The sequence below is a fragment of the Corythoichthys intestinalis genome, chromosome 4 (assembly GCF_030265065.1).
Source record: "Corythoichthys intestinalis isolate RoL2023-P3 chromosome 4, ASM3026506v1, whole genome shotgun sequence".
In the NCBI taxonomy this organism is placed as follows: Eukaryota; Metazoa; Chordata; class Actinopteri; order Syngnathiformes; family Syngnathidae; genus Corythoichthys; species Corythoichthys intestinalis.
In genome coordinates this window covers 29,279,685-29,297,583 of record NC_080398.1, presented here as the reverse complement: position 1 = coordinate 29,297,583, position 17,899 = coordinate 29,279,685, and the positions used below count along the sequence as shown (strand labels likewise).

The 17,899-nt window shown below is 39.1% G+C and overlaps 2 protein-coding genes across 4 annotated transcripts; one reads left to right on the top strand and one right to left on the bottom strand.

The window, feature by feature from the left end:
* The first annotated feature begins 1 nt into the window (after position 1).
* Positions 2 to 2,996, top strand: cdc42ep5 (CDC42 effector protein (Rho GTPase binding) 5). Of its 3 annotated transcripts, none has more exons than XM_057835186.1 (2): positions 2 to 22; positions 1,153 to 2,996. In XM_057835186.1, exon 2 carries the CDS (start codon positions 1,155 to 1,157, stop codon positions 1,983 to 1,985), a length of 831 nt encoding a protein of 276 aa, XP_057691169.1. In that variant the 5' UTR covers positions 2 to 22; positions 1,153 to 1,154; the 3' UTR covers positions 1,986 to 2,996. The 3 variants fall into 3 exon arrangements, with proteins under 3 accessions (XP_057691169.1, XP_057691167.1, XP_057691166.1); XM_057835184.1 differs by lacking the exon at positions 2 to 22 and adding an exon at positions 33 to 480; XM_057835183.1 differs by lacking the exon at positions 2 to 22 and adding an exon at positions 34 to 480 and having other exon boundaries at positions 1,150 to 2,996.
* Positions 2,461 to 16,559, bottom strand: grwd1 (glutamate-rich WD repeat containing 1). Its single transcript, XM_057835182.1, has 7 exons — positions 16,272 to 16,559; positions 12,846 to 12,963; positions 12,368 to 12,536; positions 12,073 to 12,283; positions 7,065 to 7,210; positions 6,795 to 6,986; positions 2,461 to 3,654 (listed from the first exon to the last, which is right to left on the bottom strand). The coding sequence occupies exons 1-7, from the start codon at positions 16,498 to 16,500 to the stop codon at positions 3,346 to 3,348; spliced, it is 1,374 nt and encodes a 457-aa protein (XP_057691165.1). The 5' UTR covers positions 16,501 to 16,559; the 3' UTR covers positions 2,461 to 3,345.
* Positions 16,560 to 17,899: the final 1,340 nt, after the last annotated feature.

The following is a 17,899-nucleotide window of genomic DNA, read 5'->3' as shown; positions in this document are numbered from 1 at the left end:
AAGACAAAAGCCACTGAAAAAGGTGTGAAGAATTCCCCAGAATAGTCGGTGTTTGGGCCATATAATAAGTATATATAAGTAAATATTTATTATCCTACTTGAAAATAAGTTTGGTAGCTGCTGCTAACTCCATTCAGTACTGGTGGAACCACTTCGGTTGTAGTTTCAAACAAGTACAAATACGAACCTGTTAAATCCCGTTATTATGACGAACCGTGGGACTCATGTAAAATTTAAAGTTGATAGCTGAGAAGTTTTTCGAGGGGGTAAAACTGGAGCTCCAACTCCACACGTCGCGTCACTTCCTCGGCTGGCGCCCATCCCTGTGGAAGAAAAAAAAAACGACGGCGAGGGAAAAGAAGAACGAAGGGAAAAGACGCTCGAAAGCCGAGAGGGGAAACAAATATCCAGATGTAAAAGAAAGTCGGAGATACGGACGAGAGAGGGTGAAGCAAACTGCAGAATTTTACCGTTTGAGAAGTAAGTTGTTTTATCAGAAAGCTCACGTGTTTTTATATGGCGCGCGACTAGCATGTTGATTAGAAGTTGTGGCTGCTAGCTCTAAGTTACAATGCAGTGATTTTTAAAAATGTTTTTAAAACGATTTTTTGTATATTTGGCTAATGTTGGAAAGGTGCGAGCCTGCAATGCCCCCGTACCTTATCAAAATAATATGAAAGTTAATCAATAGTCTGTTAATATTTAAATTCCCCCATCTATCAATCATTAAACTTATTTTACTGGCGCTAATGCTACACACCAGGTTCAAATTAAGTTATTTACAATCTTATTTTGCAATACACCACCACTATAAAGGTTCCTACATGTTGTTTTACCATAAAACTAGTCTGCTTTGGTCTTAGGGCAATGTAGCACTTAGCAAAAATTGCAAATAGAGTAATTTGACTGCAAAAAGTACTGTAGTCTTGTTTTGACCACATGCAACCCCTGAGGGCAGACTAAAATATGTGAGTGTTTAAGTACAAGCCTCAGCATGGCCCTCGGTGGCAAAAACTCATGGGCCGCCCTGTCTTATTGCACAACAGTTTGCTTTCTAATCAAGAGTGTTTTTTTTCTTCCATTATTGACTGAATTCTGCACTGCTTTGACTTTTTTTTTCATTGCCTCACCTATGTCTAATCATTTTAGCAGACATGCCGCTCCACAAATCAACCCGGGGCTCTCGACTGGACCCCACTATGATTTCAGCCCCTTTGGGTGACTTCCGCCACACCATGCATATCGGCAGAGGTGGCGACGCCTTCGGGGACACGTCGTTCCTGTCCACGCTGGGTCCGAGTCCACCTAACTCCGACCTAGGGAGCCCGGGGTCTTCATCCGTGGATTACGCGACAACTGCGAACCACAATGATCTGTATCAAGAACCAACAGGGAATCTGGCGAGGGATGAGCTAGAGTTCTCAGAGCCGTTGCCGTCATTTACATTGGATTTGGATCTAGATTTAGGTCCTTCCATGCTAGGGGACGTACTAGGGGTAATGGACGGTTTAGGACTGGATTCCAAAAATATTACATCCCCAGTGGAAACAAAACCAAGCAAGGAGACGTCCGTCGTGAACAGGCACAACGAGCTGAACGGAAGGAACCTGGATGAAAACCAGATGGGCGATGGCAGAGTAACAGATGGGATCAAACCAAAGGGGCTGCGTCCCAAAGTGAGATTCAGCGACAAGCGGGAGGAGATAATCCGCCAGGCATCGGAGGAGGATGAAGGTCAAGGGTTCGACTTTCAGGAGGAGGACCTGACGACGAGTCCAACAAGGGAGAGGGTTGAAACGGAGTTCGCCGCCCACAAAGATGGGCCTCCCAGCCCGGCTTCATCTCATAGCTCCGACTACGAAGGGGTTAGCGCACTGGACCGGAGGAGGGTCGGTAGCAGCCACTCGGAAAGTGACTCAGAGGAAGAGGAAGTGGGGCGAGGCTATACTTTTGAAGACGACTTTGATGATGAAATTGGACTATAATCTGACTGCTACCAAGTGTTGTTCACCCCAACATAGTTGGCTTTTAGGTTACATTTCAGGTTGGATCTACACTTCCCATTAGTTATTATAACTTAAATGCGTTTAGCTCAGCATGCTTCATTACAACTGTGGCAGCCGGGGTTCGATTCCCACATTGCACAAGTTATACTTAAATTGAAGTCCAGTTTACTCGACATGTTGAATTTGACTTGTGCCAACTTATATTTTTCTTTACACTGCAGGTTCATCCTGAAATTTCACTCGAAAGCCACTTTTTCATGAGTCTTGACATAAGGGGTGAAAGTGATGGAAACAAACTTGATTTTAGTTTTCTTCCTAAAGCTGTACAGCGTGTCGACGATGTTGCTCTGCTGGAAAAACACGTTTTATCGACAAGGGTAACAGATATAACAAAGACCCGTTTTAATACAAGCAGCATTTGTGTGAAAAAGTTGTAGCACTTTTTAGCCCAGAGGCTTTTTAATCTCAATTTTATTCATCCTTTACCAAATGTGCCATGTTTTTAAGTGCCTTAAATCGAGCAAGTATTGTAGTTTGTGTTGTCTTTGTCTTTTTCTTTCGTTTTCTGCATGTTTATGTCTTCATGTTTGTCATTCATTTCGAACGTCGTCGTGCAACATTCCATCTTTTGACAATGTGAGTTTCTCTGGATCTGATCTCGTTAGATCTAATTGCAGAGTGTAGTTATTTTTTGTGTGCATGTTTTCATACACTACCAAAGCTTTTTTCCCTTTAGGGCTGCAGGGCTGGAAAAAAATGGGATAAATGCTGAGACAATCAAATACTTTTTTAAAAATATCTCTTAATGCTGTAAAATGGAGAATGACATGTTTATCCATGGAACTGGCTGGCATTTAATGTCCTGTGGTTTACAGTGAAATAAAACAAAATTTTGGGATTTTAAATTGGTGCAAGCCTTGTTTTGTATTGTTCAACTTCACACAGAATTGTTTATTTTAAGCATGCAGCAATTCTTAAAAAACAAACAAACTAGAGTTATGATAGAAAAGCAGACTTTAAATTGGCACGTCGTCCATGATTGAAGATTTCATAATATTAAACAAGATGTCCGGATGCCTCCCAGTGATTGCAAAAAAACTATCTTACCTGTTCGTAAATATTGTCACACTTCCAGGTCATACTTTTCTGGGCATTTTCTTAAATGTTTCATCTCAGTTCATTCTGAATGGCTTCACGATGAACTCATTGACAGCAATAGACGTCCAATCCATTTTGACAGGGAGGGTTGGCAGTGATCATTCGCTGCCAGCTTCTCCCAGTCAAAGTGGATTTGATGTCAATCGCGATCAATAGCCCTGTAACATAGTCACACAAATGGCTACACTGATATCGTCCTGAACACGTTAAATCCTGACAGTGCCGTGGAAATCATGACGCCGGGGATCTGCGGGTGCCAGTGTATCTCCTTGATTTCCGACTGGCCCTGGTGCAGGAATAGCAGCTGCGGGGGGAGGTCTTTCATGCCTTCCACCCTGGCGCCCACGTCGCACGATTCCACCGACAGATCCCACTGGCTGACCACATCGTCAGCTCCGGATGCACCGAAAACGCTCGAGTCCACTGGGTTCCACTCCACCGAAGTGATGGGGGCACAGTGCTGTTTGAAGTTGGCCACTGGTCGCCCAGACTGAAAAAAAATTAAACGGAAAGGATTAGTCTAGATTTTAAAGTGTGATTTTAGTGACCTAACAGTTTGAAATCATAAATATTGAATGTATCTAACAAATAATACACACAGATAACCTTATCTCATGAGATTTGACATTAACGCCCAATCTCTTTAGGCCGATTAGATTATCACTTTTTTTTTTTTTTTTTTTTGGTAATATTATCCAATCTGGACCCCCCCTCCACCATTTTTCAAAGATTACATCATTTTTTAACTTGTAGTTTTAAAGAATCTGCAATGATAAGACGCAAATATTAACATAATATTAGCCTGTCTCTTATCAAGGTCAATATTTTAAACAAGGCTCGTTATTAAGAACATACAAAGTCAACAAATAAAGTATATGAAATGAAATACAGTAAAATAGAATAAAGAAATTCACTGAACAGTGCAAGGAATGTAGAAAAACAGTTACACTGGCTCACAAATTAGGGTAATTTTTGGAAGCATACAAGATTTAGGAAAAAAAAATACAGAACCTACCCTTCAGGGCGTTATAATGAAGACAGTGAATTATGGAACTTTAATTTTCCCTGGCCTAATGTGCGCACCTTGGCCACTGGGAGGCAGTGCCGCTTTCCAAAAGCAGTGACAGTAACATACTGTTGTAGAAGAAGTCCTGATGAAGCATTGTTCATATAACTTAAGTTTTGAAGCATATGCCGTAATTTTCGGACTATAAGGCGCACCTGACTATAGCCGCCACCCACCAAATTTGAAACGAAAACGGCATTTGTTCAAAGATATGCCGCACTGGACTATAAGCCGCAGCTGTACTCACTGTATTATGGGATATTTACACCAAAAGATACTAACCGGTAACAGTTTATTTGTCAGCGGCATCATAAAACTCTCAGAAGACCATATGAACCACCATGAAGCTTTGAACCAATTGGCTGCACAGGTTCAATGCTTCAAAAAGCTTCATTTGGCCATCACTGCTCCCTTGGAGGAAACAGTCAACTTCTGCTGCCACCTCCTGACAACACTGTTGCCGCCCAACATGCCACTTACCATGCATTGCAGCGCTACAGATGTAAAGAACAATCAAAATTAATGTTCTGTGCCATTTCTTTAATTACTGTTCCAGTTGTTTCATTAATTGCTCGTTATGGTATTTGGTAACAGTTTATTTGACAGTGGCACCATAAGACTGTCATAAGACCATCATAATTATGAAATGACACTGCCATGAACGTTAATGAATGCTTATGACAATTGTCATTTTGTGTAATCCTGCAAATTAACCCACTTTTGAAAGGATGTAAAAGATCCAAGCTGGACATAAATGGAGTTGGTGACATAATTTGCCGGATGACACTTGATGACATCCGTCATAGTGTCATGTCAAAACTATGACGGTCTTATGGCAGTCTTATGACGCCACTGTCAAATTAAGTTTTACCTATCACCCAAATTAATCAACAAATAAACTGCAAGATTCAAAATGAGGGGAAAAAAAGTAGCGGCTTATAGTCCGAAAATTACGGTAAATAGCATATTCTTGTAAATGTTGTCATATTTCTTGTTTATGAACGTTACTGAGTCTTTGTGTGTGTGTGCGTGATATTGTTCAGAGTTTAATACTACAAGGCTAATTTCGCTAACATGTCAATGCCCTCCTCTATTGTATACTAGCATTTAGCTAATGGGTTTTTGGGAACAGTGGAAAGTAAAGTTTATTTTAATACACTATGTGTAATTTTCTTAGTTGTGTTTAGTTCTAGAGGTTCCCTTCACTGGACAGTAGAGGTGGGAATCTTTGGGTACCTAACGATTCGATTACGATTCAGAGGGTCCAATTATAATGTCACCCACCCCCCCTTTTAATGTTTTGTACATTAGTTCCAAAATAGTTTAAAAATCCTATTAGGCTAAACCAAACTAATATTTAAGTATCAAGTTAACAGTTAAAAACATTAAATAAAATACTCAAGTCCCCATTCTGTATCAGCAGCTTTAAACTACATTCAATTAATTTAAAGATGTGAATCAACCGTTAAAGTTGATAAAATTGCTCCCGTTGTTTGCATTGGATTGTTTGAACCAGCTGTCGGCCGCAGTCAGGTATTTTTTTTTTTACCTAGTGGCATGAGTTGAACATGATATTTGCTCTCGGTCCGTTCCTCATTGTGTCCTGAAGACCGCGCTGACTGTGTTTTAGTTCTGCTTTACCTGGTATAATTCAATAATCGGAATTTGGATGTTTGTGAATCTTTCTCGAATCTTCCACGGCCGAATCGCGAATAATCTAAGAATCAGAAATTTCGCACGCCTATACTATAAACGGCTTAAAAGCCTTCAACACTGGCCTCTTTTTCAGGCTATGCTTACTCTCAGTAAACTGTAGTCAGGCTACATTTGCAATATGTCACACCAGATTTATGAAATTGAACAAAATCTTTCCTCAGTGCATGACCTTGATCATGAGGTTGCCCACGTCTAATAGGACCTCTATCACGTCCATGGTAGCCAAAAAGTTTAGGATATGAAATGTGTTTGAAAATTTTTAATGTTTGATATTCTAGCTTCTAACCTTGCATAAACTGAAAATTTTGTTCAGGCACTTGGCTGTGTTAATTGGGACTTTCAGTGTGAAAATCTTTCCAAATGGAAAATCTGGATCAGATTTGGATTCAATGTGGTTGTACAGCCAAGCTTTGAACAACATAAAGATTAACTAAATGCAGTTAATCAAGTTCAATAGGATTCGACATGTTACATTGTTTCCAAATGTGCAACCTCATTTCAGGACCTCAGATTTCATGAACTAGGATGTTTTTATCGATAGATTGAGACAATTGTTTCCAACTTATACCACCAAATAAATGTTTTACCACATGACTTTTAATGTGGTCATCAATGTGTGGATTCTGAACATAAACGGGAACATCGTTGAAATAAACTTACATGACTAAATGTTCAAGAAAAAGGCAGAGTCATCCTCTAACGTCACACTTTGAAGCGCAAAATGGTTGCCCTGGAAACACTTCACTTTATTGCTGTGACTCACGGTTGCTAATAGACTTGTCTGTAGTAACTGCCAATCTAGATATTGACTAAACCACAAAGTGAAAACGATTCAATTCACTGATTACCTTAAACTGCCGCAGGTCCCACACTTTGAGAAGCCCGTCATCCCCTCCAGAAAGAAGGAACGGCTCAGTTCTGTTCCAGCTGATGACGTTGATGTCTGACTCGTGGGCTTCGTTGGCCGACAGCATGGAGTTGGGCGGGGCCCTGATATCCCAAACACGGATGGACTGATCCACTGAGCATGATGCAAAAACCTGAAACATAGATGACAAATTCAGGTCAGTATACTGTATACAGGAAGCTGTTTTTAAAAGAGAAAAAGGCAAAAGTACCGTTGCTTCAGTCGGCGACCACTGCAGGTCCTCCACGGACTTGCTGTGCGAGCTGAACGGCCGCTGGTCAATCCGCCATGAGGCTCCACCTTCTTGCGGTTCCCATACGTGGATGTTTTTCTTACAGTCGCCACTGACTAGACGACCTGTGACGATAACGTTTGGACTGAGTCACATACTGAATAGCCATGGATTTCAATTTCACCAAGGCTGTCAGATATTTTTATCGTCAATTAATCACCGATTATTTTTGTGATTCTTCCACTAACCGGCTCATATATAAATCATGTTATTTTACTCCGGGTTTTATATTTTAGTTGGCAATGTGCTTTGGAACCAAAAACTGAGAAAAGTTGGGACTACAAATGTTTTATAGCAATGTAACTGCACAATTGTTTTCCAAAGCCAAAGTAGATGTTTGCAGATCTCTTAAGTTCAATTATTTTTTATAAATATAAAATTTATATATATTTTTAAAATTGATTTTCTTTTAATTATGTTGACTTCATATCTTCATATTCATTTATTTTTATTAACTACAAAAATAAATCAACTTCTTTTATTAGGGACTACAGAAGTCAGCCCCCCTGTTTTTTATGTATATGAATCATGTAAACTCAATAAAATTATGATATAAATAATGAGTTTATTAAAAATAAATCACCATTTTTCAATTTAAAACATTTTTAAATAAGTAAAACAATTTAAGAAATAAAAAATAAAGACTATTTACTGTCCCCCCCAGTTAAATTTTTAGAAAATGTGAATTTTTTTTGTAAAAAAAAAAAAAAAAAAAGAATGCTTACTACTGTGAAGTCAAGCCTCTTAATAAAGGGTGATTTGGACATCATTTACGTCAACAATGTCTCTCTACGATTCATCGACTATCAAAATAGTTGTCGATTCATTTCATACATACTCGTCTTGATAAAATGTCATAAAATGGCATTCGATTTTGACTGGTATGCCTTTAATTCCTTAATTTTTTAAATTGCATGGAACGATGTCTTGAAAAATGTCCAGATCAAAATACTGACAAGCACAAAATGCCCTTCTCCTTTGGGTTGCCAGAACAGCTTCACATTGGAGAACCTGCAGGAAAATAACTTTCAGTAGCAAACAATGAGTGCTCTGCAGAAGGTATGTCTTAGTTATTTTCATGCAAGATGTTTTCAATATAATAATGCCAACATTTAGTAATGAAGATTAAACAAGCAGTGAGACGAGGTCCAAGATAGTTATGTCACCATCACCGAAGTGAGGGAGGGCTACTTTTCTCAATGTACAAGCACGCTGGCAAACGATATATAACTTAGTAATGCACTGACAGCATCCACAAAGACGATTGAATTGCTCCATCCATTTTAATTTCAATTACCGAATATATTTATACACACGTTCCCTGGTCAATGGCTCCACATGCTAAATAACGTAGCACCAATCAATGGATCAACATACTAAATAACGTAGCACAACCACACCAAATGAATGTCTATCCTTGTTTTGCTTTTCTTGTGGTTTTGAATTCTTTGAGCATAGACTTCATAACCTATTGACATTACACGGAAAACGGGGCTGATTCGTAGGGGGCCTATTTTCAAAAACTTCAAATTCATATATTTTCAAAACCTAAGCTGCTACCGACCGAAAACCTAACAGGCATCTACCTTAGCCATATACTGTATGAGTCTCCATGAGCAGCGGCACCAAGAAATTCAAAGTCGTTCCTTTATAAAATCCTAATTATTTTTTATATAAGTATAACACAACTTAAAATGCCTATAAAAGTCTCAGATTTTACACAAGATGCACAAAAATCACCAAATGCAGAGATAACCACTTATATTTTCAGGATCAATTGCAATATTTAATATATCATATGAGTTTTTGAGCAAAATAGCAACTTCATTTTTTTTTTTTATTTACTGCAAGTTTTTAACAGCTATTAAATCACTCAATTTAACATCAGAAACTTAATACTTGAGGAAAACATGTAGAATCAGTTATAAATAATGTTTATTCTATTTACAATCACAAGTTATTATAGAATAGAAAAGCCCTTTATAATCATTATACACTGTATACTGTTAGCCAAAGAGGCTAGCGACCGCCTGGCGTAAACAGTTTTTTTTTGGCGAAAATTCTTGTGAATAAATGCTTATATCCTCGAATTCTTCATCGATATGGACGTAGAACAGTCTCGATTCTTGGTTAAAAGCAAAGAAACCGTGTAGTTAGCGTTTATTTTACGTATATTGTCCAAGTACAATGCTACTCTGTTAGCGAATGAGGCCAGCAGCCGCCTGGCGTAAACAGCTTTTCTGTCGAAAATTCTTGTGAATAAATGCTTAAATCCCTGAATTCTTTATAGATATGAACGTAAAACAGTCTCGATTCTTGTTCAAAAGCAAAAGAAACCGTGCAGGTAGCATGTATTTTACGTAAATATGGCGAATGTGCATCTCATCTTTAAGCAGCTTCCATGTGTAAACAAAGAAAATTCTTGCAAATGAATGCTTCAATCACTATAGATAAGGACGTAAAATTGTCTCGATTCTTTGTTAAAAGAGCTAAAAACCGGGCAGTTACGCATCTATTTTACGTATATGTCGAATAATGACGCCAATGCTGTAGCAATTCCCATTCTCCCATTGATTTTTTCACAACGTTTCAAAATGCATGCATGGTATGAAAAATATTTACCTTGAATCCTCGAACAAATCACTCCTGAGACAATCCTTCCTGTTTGTATGCGGTACAGCTTTCGTAGTTTTCCAAAATCCAAGCTTAAACCCGGCTTTGACATGACCGTGTGCCGCCTTCGACGTTTACTAAATGAAGATTCTAGCTCGGCCCCCTATGGTAAGGTGTCGCGCAAAGAATGACAAAGTGTCACGTCAATAGTAATAAGGTCTATGCTTTGAGATTTGTAACGATGTTTTTTTGCTGAGTGGTAGATATAATTCAGACTGTTTGTCAAAGTTGGGCATCCTTAGTTTACGGGGCGTACAGAGCCGTGGCAACCCAGACGAAGACTGGAAACTGGTCTCGTGTTTGGCTAATGATGAACATGGAAGCAAAATGGGAACATATTTGCGACACGTAAATAGTCCTTTAAAATGGGAAAATCTCTGCTTAACCCTTTAACACCTAAGCCTATTTTGGCCGAATTTGCATGCATTTGATGTTGCCTTTATATTTCAAAGAAAAAACTGTTTACAATGGCCAAGTTGGGTCGCTTTTTACAGGACACCTTGAACTTCATGTCCAAACTGTTGTTTTCTTCACTGACCAATTTTAATCCACATTTTGGACCCAAAAAGACAAAAAAATCCCAAAATCTTTATTCAAAATTTGTAATGTTGACGTCCCACTGACAACCAAACATGCTCGACCAACCGTTTTGAAGCTTGATCCTATTTCTTCAACTTGTTAGGATAAACATTCAATAGAAAAAAATAAGATTGAATAGTTTTATGTTTGACAATTCAACACAAACAGCAGGTATGGTCATAGGCGTTTTTTTGGCCTTTACACATACTATGGTCAAAACAGGTTATATACAGTGCAAAATAGTGAGAAAAAAAAAATATATATATCATATAACGCAAAAAGGGTTTGGAGGATATCTCTTTGTGAAGTTAGGTGTTGTACCCATCACGTTATCAAAAGTATATACCTACATGCAATCAAGCTTCTCAAACACACATCTACATAAAAATGGAAAAGATTATAGTAAAGAAAAAATATATACAACATTGAAAAAAAGTATTTTAAAAAATATTGACAAGTAGTTCAGTTCAATTCAAAATTTTCAGGCATGCGACCCAATAAAGTTTTTTTTTTTTTTTTGCGCACTCAATAAAGCTTGAACAGGTCACGGAGCTGCGTCACACACGTCGTCACACAGCCTACTCTTTCGCCGTGTGCGCGCTGCCGTCACTTCTATTCGGCGAGACGCCGACTCATGCAAAGAAAAAGACAACAAATACGGCTCATCTTCTTCCTTGAGTTAATGAAATAATGCATTAGCTTGCGCTAAATGTAGTTTTATATTCATTCTGCACGTTCCAAAGTCGCTCGCTCAAACCAAGCGGCCGTTGCTTGCGTCGCATGCCTCCCTTTCATTAGTTGGCGCCTCGTTCGGAAATGTATTAAAAATGATCACATTCGGTTCGTCCTTCTTGACATCAGAACGGCTCTTGGGATATGTAGTCTTTTGTGCTGCTTTCAGTTTTGAAAAAGGACAAGAAATGATGGAAATATGGAGATAGATACATGGTCCATGCAGCGTTTTAATGCATATTTATGAGTGCAATAAAACTATAAAACTCAAATGACATTATCTCCCGTTTTTCTTGGTCGATTGACTTGAAATAAAAACTGGTGTGGACATCAACTTCCGCACTTTCAAATGAGACCAACCAGCGGCATGTGGGTGACGTAATTACAGCGTGACGAAGCTTCAAAGACGATATGAGTAAATGCGTCGGTGCCGACACGTTCGGTGTTAAAGGGCTAACCATTGAGATCCATTGTAGAAGTATTTCCAAAAAACATGTCTATTGAAAAATTATGGCCATTTCATGAATAATTCACGTGCAAATCCTACATTGTGCACCTTTAAATATCACTTATTGAAAATTGTAGGAACTCTGAGATTACCATATTTTCCGCACCATAAGGCGTACCTAAAAGCTTTCAATGTTCTCAAAAGCCGACAGTGCGCCCTAGCGCCCTATAATCCGAGGCGCCTTACGTATAGATCGATATTGATTAATCATGGCATGACATTCCCTTTAGCGCAGCTCCATGCATAACGCAACCACTACTACTACTACTGCGCCTTATAATGCGGTAGGCCCTATATATGAAATCAGTTTTAAAACAAGCCATTTATTGAGGGTGCGCGTTACAGTCCGATGCGCCTTATAGAGCGGAAAATACAGTACTTATCAACAAATAGTGGCAAATTTCACAACCCTAGAGTTGAGAAGTCATGACTTACCAGGCACCATAGGTGACCAGTCAATGGCAAAGCCTTCAGTCATGTGACCTGAGAAGCTGAAGAGCGCTGATGCTTCCTTCTGCTGCTGCATGAACGTCGCCATGGCCGCAGAACTATGAACTGCCTCCAGCTGAGCACGCAGATCAAATATTTCTACCTTTGCCTTCTCGGACCAGACGGCGGCTAGTGTCTGGTTTCCACGTTGGGTCACCTGATAATGAGTAAAACACAATTTTAGGTTACCATTGACAGCAATGAACGTCAACGAGTCAATGTTTGAGAAAATTTGACATACTCGGACTCTGTTAATGCCTCCAAAATGAGGCATCATGGCCAGTTCTAACTGCGGCTTTTTATTTTCATCATCCTCTTCCTCGTCATCACTTTCTTCATCACTGCTTTCCTCCTCTTCCTCCTTTTCTTTTTCTGTTCCGTGAAGATTGTGCATGCGCATGACCAGCAGTCTGCAGGGAAAGCCCCCCCACCCCAAAAAAAAGCTTGATATCTTTTTCTGCTGGTGCGGCAGTGAAGAGCAAAAAAGATGGATGACAAGAACAATAAACTAGAGTCCAGGGGCTCCCTCGCTGACATGATTTACTCAAGACAGTTTGTGGAACCAAGCCATCATTAAAATTAGTTATTGTTTCCATCTGGTCTTGTGAGGCTTTGCTAACTTATATGCCGTGAGAAGTAAAATGTAAAACTTGAGGGAATAAAGTCATCTACCCAAAGAATTTGCTGATTTCATCATATGGTTATGAGGCAACACCAACCTGTTGGCCATGGCGGTGTCAGCCTGTGTTCCAGCACACAACAACATGGACAGAGGGAACTCCTTTCGGCCGTCTCCGTCGGTGTCCGCCACGATGTCAAAGCTCAAACATGGCGCGCCTGTACATTGAAATAGATTAGGTGAAAAGGTAGGGAATTGTATTTTTGTAGAAACTGCCCTTGAACGCTCTGTAGCGTGTGTCGCTGCTCTAGCTACGTCACCCAGGGGCAGTATGGAGCCCGCACACAGACAAGACAGCTACTTTGGTAAAAATAAAAGTAGTTGCGAACTTGCGATGAAACTAATGAATGTTAGCCCCTTATTGTGCAGACTTATATTTGTGCATTAACACAAAGCTGTTTAAGTTTGCACTCACTATAGTCGTAGTAATAAATTAATTAACAAGCTTCAAGTTTGAGTGTTGTAAAATAAGGCTAGATTAATAACTAATTGCAAAGTCATTTTAATTAGGGGTGCACGAGATCCATTTTTTGAAACCGATACCGATATCAATAACTTCCTGCTCCTTACGGCCGATACGATAACCGATAATATATATATATAATTTTTCAAGTATATTCACCTGAGTTTTTGAACACCTGTAGGTAAAAAATACTAGATTTGCCTTTGACATAACCAGAATTGTCATGATGAAATGAAAATTATTATAATGAACAGGTATTGTGCTTCTTCAGCAGATAAAACATTTGGTGCAACAGGAGAGGAGACTTTTGTCGTCTTGGTCCATGAAACAACTTTCTAACCTGGCAATTATAGGCCAGCAAGCCTATCAATAGCCAAAAGGCCTCTTAATAACTTGTAAACATAACACTGTAAAATGCAAACATTTGCTAATTGCCAAAGTAAGGTTCATCATTCAGTGATGGAAAAATAAGGCCTCTGGAAAAGTAACAAAACTTTGCATCCTGCAAAACAGGAGTGGAAACAAACGCACACATCCCAATCCACCGACACCGTGCCAAAATTAATATTAATAGGCCCGATAAGTTATGTTATTGGATTTATTGGGATGACGTCATAATTCCTATTATCGGACCGATAATTATTGTACCGATAATTATTGTGCACCTCTAATTTTAATGTTTGTTTTTGTGTAGGCCTACATCTGTTACAGTGATTCTTAACCTGGGTCCCATCGAACCCTTGGGGTTCGGTGGAGCTTCTGCTGCTGAGGTCAAGACACACAGACTCATTATGTCTATACGCGATGGCATGCCCCATTTGGCCATCACTGGCTGCAGATGATCATGTGACATTGCTTGGCCAATCAGTGCTGCGAGAAACTTAGTGCACTCAGGAGTGGTCCAACGTGTTAATGTAATCATAGAAAGTCGTGTAATTACTGTCTTCATATTTTAATCCATACTAATTATGTCAGGCAAAAAAGAAAGCGGTCAGAAGAATATGTACAATATGGATTCTCATATTCATCTCACGGAACGGGGTGGGAGTCAGCATCCTATCTGTATGTTTTGTAAAGCCAAGTTCAGCAACTCTAGCATCGCACCGGCAAAACTAAAGGAACACATCGAGAAGCTGCATGGAGATGGGGAATATTAGAACACAACACTTGCTGAAGAAAGCCAGATTCGATGATAAGGCCACTCTGCCTGCTCTTTAATTTGGACCCATTGACAAACAGATCCTCACAGCATCATATAAAGTTGCCTGATCGCAAATCAGGTATGTAATTTATTGCGAGTTCATGCACTATGTTGATTTTGTTCTGCACGGTTCGTTTTGTGCACCAGTAGAAAAACCATACGTCTTGAATTTGAAAAAAAATTATTTCATACTATACTAGGCTTCGGCGAATGCCCATATGAAAGTGGTGGGGTTCGGTAACTCCAACAAGGTTAAGAACCACTGATCTATTATCTAAGTGCTCAACTGCTTTTTCTTCTAATGTTTAATTGTTCTGCAAAGGTTAATTCATTTGTCCCTCCCAGTCAAAATGGATTAGATGTCTAATGCCATCAAGGACACTGACGGGCAGTTTACATGGCGACTTTGCGACACAAAGACGCAATGACTGAGTAGCGGACTCGCCTCGCGTGCATATGTTGTCGGCGAAGACGAAAAATTCTGAATCCTGCCTCCAAAGTGGAAGATTCCGATTGCCGGGGATTGAGGCACGCATATCAAAGGCTCCCACGGCGCGAGACCGCGACTTTAACGTCAGCACTCGTACACGTCACATTGGGCGTGCGCAGCAGTGCTACTAAACATTAAAAACAGCAAACGGCGGAATGTCGGCTTTAATTTACTGTTTTAATAATATTTTTACATTAAATATGTTGAATGTTTCAATTGTTGTGCCTTTTTGAACAAAAGAAAAATGCCATTGCTTCGAGTGGGCGGGCATATTTTTTCCGGGCTGAGGGAGCTTGGTGGGGTCAAAGTGCATCATTCTCTGTCGCCTTGTAAATCTGCACTGCCCCCTAGGGCCTGGCATGAATACCACATTGTTTTCATGCGGAATTGCGACATTGTTCAAATGGAGACGCAAATGCAAATTTGAAATTTTTCGTATTCTTGGAGGGTCACCATGTAAATGGCCCTTGAAACATCAGCATTCATAGCCAGTCTATCGCCCTTAATGGCATGCAATTAGTTAAATACTACGTTGGGAAAAACAAAAATCAAATTTAGAGTGTTACTTGGGGCCGTAACCAGTATGTATTTCTGTTTTTATTAATTCCAATTGCATTAATATAGTTTTTAGGAACTCATTCAGTACCAAAGACAAATAACTATGTTGTTTATGATGTTCAACTGCTCATAACTAATGAACTAAAATGAGTAGAAACTATGTTCTCCCTGTGGTCTTTATGGTATTGTTTTGATGGTGTGAATTATTAGTTTGAAAATCAATAAAAATATTGTGGGGGAAAAAAAAATGAGTAGAAACAAAACTTTTTTTTAAGCTCAAAGGTGGGGTATCTAATTTTCTTTTTGTAAATTCTGTGTTCACGTCGCCATAGGATACAATTTCCCGTGGCGCTTGAAAGGAGGATGTCTTGTGACTATGATGTTTAGTAGTAAATGAGTTAACATTGTGTAGATTAGAATTTTTATTTATATCATATAGATAGGATTAAAAATAGACATTATAAAGAGTTGAAAGTCTTAAGTGTCAACTTTAGAATAGCTGTCCACTGAAGTGACCACTGGGTTTCACAAAAGGTGAAGTCTTTTGCAGTCTTTTGCAATGCTATTACAGTCCTTTTTGATCTTATTTAGAAATTGCACCCAAAAGCTCAATATCCGTTACTCGTTGCTGGTAGTGTGTATGCAAGGCGAACATAACATAGGTGTAATATTCCGCACAACTGTACAAAACAAATCCACAATAAAATATTAAACAACATCATGAGTATTTCCCTAAGTTTTTGCTCCCACTCGCCTGTTTGGCACTCGTGGTACATGCGGTACGCAGACTGGTCCATCTCCAGCTCCTCTCCCGGCTTAAGCGGCTCGATTCCGGGCACGTACACCTTCTTGTCACCGTCTCCGTCCGCTCCTTCGTCCTCCTCCATGTCGACTCCTTCGTCGTCGTCGTCGCTGCCGTCTTGCGCTTGCTCCTCCATGCCTTCTTCTTCCTCGGCTAACGTGTTTTCGTTGGAGGCAGACATGTTGGCGAAAAAGAGAAGGAGGCCTACTTCCGGTCACGTGGTTTAAAGTCCCTCCCACTTTCCTTTCTCCCTCCCCAACTCATTTACTGGAAAAGAGCTAGTCGTTTGACACGCGGACAGCTGGCGCCAACAAATAGCCTTACTGCTAATATATGTCCCGGAAATGTCGTTAAATGTTAAATAACACTCCACTCACTTATGTTTGCCAGGAACATTTATTTTAAGGCGCATTCATAATATTCATAGCACCCCCTTGTCTTATAGAAAAACATGTACTTTTTAGAGAAAAACGCCGTCTTGTCAATTTATTTAAACTGTCAATCAAATACCATACCTGTCAACCCTAGGCCATTGGCGATTTTACAAATAGTGACGTATGCCCTTACAAATTGGTGACTATTCTTACAACGTTATATATAGCGTGCAATATGAAACAAAAATAAAACTCAATTTTTAAAATAATATAAATTTATTGATAATATTTTAATATATAACCTGGTGCCATCAAAGAACAATCAATATCTTCAGCTACATCATGATTACTAAAATTTAACAGTGACTTTTGTTATAATTGTAAATAGCACTTTTGGAAATTTCTATCATGTCTTTTGATGGCTGCACTTCATGGCACTTCAGCTCGCAATTCAGTTTGACTTGAAGGTAGTTCGTTAGTGTGTGCAATTATAAACAAAAAAAAGGTCAATTGATAAAATTAACTTACCGATGCAATCTGTGAGTCAGGGAACATTTCTTTTGCTAATTCTAAGAAGTGATCAGCAATAGTTGCGGGCAAATTGTGTTGGGCAACAAATTGGCAGAATAAAATCTCCGCTTTCATCACTTTTCATTCTGCAGACTTCATCTTTATGACCAGTGTTGTTAATCTTACTTTTAAAAAGTATTAACTTACAGTACCAAATTACTTCTCCCAAAAAGTTATTGAGTTAGTAACTCAGTTACCCGAATGTAAGAGTAATTACTTGGCAAAGTAACTGGTGTTCCCTTTCATGTTTTTTTTCTTTCTTCATTTAAAAAAAACAAACCAAACCAAAACAAAACAAAAAAACATAATAACCTTTGCTATGTTTGGAAGTCATTTAATATTGTGAATTAACCGTTAATGTTGTTAAAATTGCTCCCGTTTTTGCATTAGTTCCCTTGTGTCTACTTTCGACATGTAAAAGTTTTAAAACTGTTTCATCGTTTAAAGATAGATTCAAGTCAAGATTTTGCCGATTTCAGGAGTATTTTAGATAAAATGTTATTTAGGTTAGGTAGGAACGTTCACGACACCAGACCCTTTCTGAGAAGTCTACTGCTTTAAAATGGCGGCTGTTTACCAACGCTGCCGAGTCTGTCATTTCGCATGTACAGTGGGGAAAATAAGTATTTAGTCAAC

What these genes read in the sequence shown, in the direction of transcription:
- cdc42ep5 (XM_057835186.1), top strand. Translation starts at nt 1,155, where the DNA reads ATGCCGCTCCACAAATCAACCCGGGGCTCTCGACTGGACCCCACTATG.
- grwd1 (XM_057835182.1), bottom strand. Translation starts at nt 16,500, where the DNA reads ATGTCTGCCTCCAACGAAAACACGTTAGCCGAGGAAGAAGAAGGCATG. An exon ending in GAGGCATTAACAGAGTCCGA is followed by an intron (nt 12,284 to 12,367) that starts GTATGTCAAATT and finishes ACTCATTATCAG; the next exon opens with GTGACCCAACGTGGAAACCA. An exon ending in CTGGTCACCTATGGTGCCTG is followed by an intron (nt 7,211 to 12,072) that starts GTAAGTCATGAC and finishes TTATCGTCACAG; the next exon opens with GTCGTCTAGTCAGTGGCGAC.